At 46.2% G+C, this 1,904-nt stretch overlaps 1 protein-coding gene across 1 annotated transcript; it reads right to left on the bottom strand.

Annotated features, from left to right (window-relative positions):
• Window positions 1–206: 206 nt before the first annotated feature.
• Window positions 207–1,139, bottom strand: LOC131219161 (small ribosomal subunit protein uS9-like). The gene has a single exon (XM_058214182.1). It carries the CDS (start codon window positions 982–984, stop codon window positions 550–552), a length of 435 nt encoding a protein of 144 aa, XP_058070165.1. The 5' UTR covers window positions 985–1,139; the 3' UTR covers window positions 207–549.
• Between the last annotated feature and the right edge of the window lie 765 nt (window positions 1,140–1,904).

Consider the following 1,904-nt stretch of genomic DNA (forward strand, 5'->3'; position numbering starts at 1 on the left):
ATTATAACAGCCATATGTAGCTTGCCATTTGCAAATGTCAACTAGAAACGTACCCCTATTTCTATTCTTTAAGTAGTCTCTCAACTTGTATTCAGCTCTCCATCTACACTATGAAATTGCACGAGTAAACAAATCCAAAGAAGTAGAAGCGACAACCAAAACCATACCACAGGGAGATAATGGTAAGATGCTCACAACAGCACCCAAGAAAGAAGAAATGTAATATCATAATGCAGTACGAGCAGAAAATCAACTTGTTTCTGGGCTCGCCCCAAGATATAGGAAAAGAAATAGGGAGAAATAACATGAATGGAGCACACCCCTATCGTTATCACCTAGATACGAGGCAACTACCACTAAAATCTCTTGATTTAAAACAAATGCTAAAATCCCAACCAAAACTAAACGAATCCTATGCCATGAAAAGAACAATTTTAATGTCTAATCCAGCAGGCAAAAAGAGAAAAAGAGAGAGTGTAGAAAACCTCCTCCACCTTTCTCATTGTACTCTTCTTCTGTGTATACTTTATCTTTTCCTCTCTCTGCAATCTAACGGTAGGATTTCTGGAACCGAGCACGGGCGCCACGTCCTCCGAATTTCTTAGGTTCGCAGCGGCGTGGGTCAGCGACAAGTAGAGTGCGGTCGTACCTGACAAGGATGTCCTTGATCTCCTTCTTGGACAGCTCGTCGACGTACTTCTGGTAGTAGGCAACGAGAGCCTTGGCTATGCTCTGACGGATTGCGTAGATCTGCGAGGTGTGGCCACCGCCCCTAACACGGATCCTCATGTCGACGCCCGCGAACCGCTGCCTTCCGAGGAGGAGGATGGGCTCGTAGGCCTTGTAGCGGAGGATCTCGGGCTCCACTAGCTCGATCGGGCAGCCGTTAATCTTGATCAAGCCCCTCCCGCGCTTGCAGTGGGTCACCGCCACAGCCGTTTTCTTGCGCCCGAAGCACTGGACCGATTCCACGGCAGCGGCCATCTCTCTTTCTTCCCCTATTGGATGGAATGGCTGGCCGTAGCAAGAACAAAGGAACGAAGATGACGATGCGAGGGTTTTCTTTTCTAGTTATCCCCGCTGCTGCGTTGATATGGAGCTAGGGTTTTTAGGAACGCGGATTGCGTCCTAGCCCCGCCGGTCTCTAGCAACGAACGGGCAGTTCTGCGGCGGGCCCACCATGATGTATCTGTTTAATCCACGCCGGCCATCTCTTCTATCAAATCATTTTAAGGCATTTGCACAAAAATGAGGTAGATCCAACGCTCAAGTATACCACACCAAATAATAAACTTGGTTGCATTAAATGTAAGAGTCTATCTATTGTGTGGTCCACTTGATCGTTGGATCTGCCTCATTTTTGTGCTCATATCTTAGAAGAGGTGGACGGCGTGGATAAACAACATCACAGTGGGCCCTCCAACAAAACTGCCCATTGGCGGCTAGGGACGGGCAGGGGTAGGATGCAATCCGCGTCCCCTGGGCGCGCCCTCTTTTTGGGCGTGGATCGGGTGCCCGCCAGAATCACCTACAGATGGACGGTCCTGTCAGGGGATTCGTGGGGCCCACCATAATGTATGTGGTCTATCTATTCCGTCTATTCATTTTAATTCATAATTTTTATGCAGAGGTAAATTGAATGCCCAAGTGAACCACAACATAGAGGAAGTAGATGTGATTTAATCTTCAATATTTCCTACCTTATGGTCTAAGACTTTCATCGACTCCATTTTTTTTTATTAAGATGCCCTAAAATAATATTTCAAAACATATGGACGAATTAGATAGAACACATATATTATGGTGGGAGTCTCTTATGGGAGCGTCAATTTCTAATTATGTGAAGGTGCTGTAGTTTAGCTATGGATGAAACCGTACTAATATAGCTACGGTTGGTTGATTAG

The sequence above is a fragment of the Magnolia sinica genome, chromosome 11 (genome assembly GCF_029962835.1).
Source record: "Magnolia sinica isolate HGM2019 chromosome 11, MsV1, whole genome shotgun sequence".
Classification (NCBI taxonomy): Eukaryota; Viridiplantae; Streptophyta; class Magnoliopsida; order Magnoliales; family Magnoliaceae; genus Magnolia; species Magnolia sinica.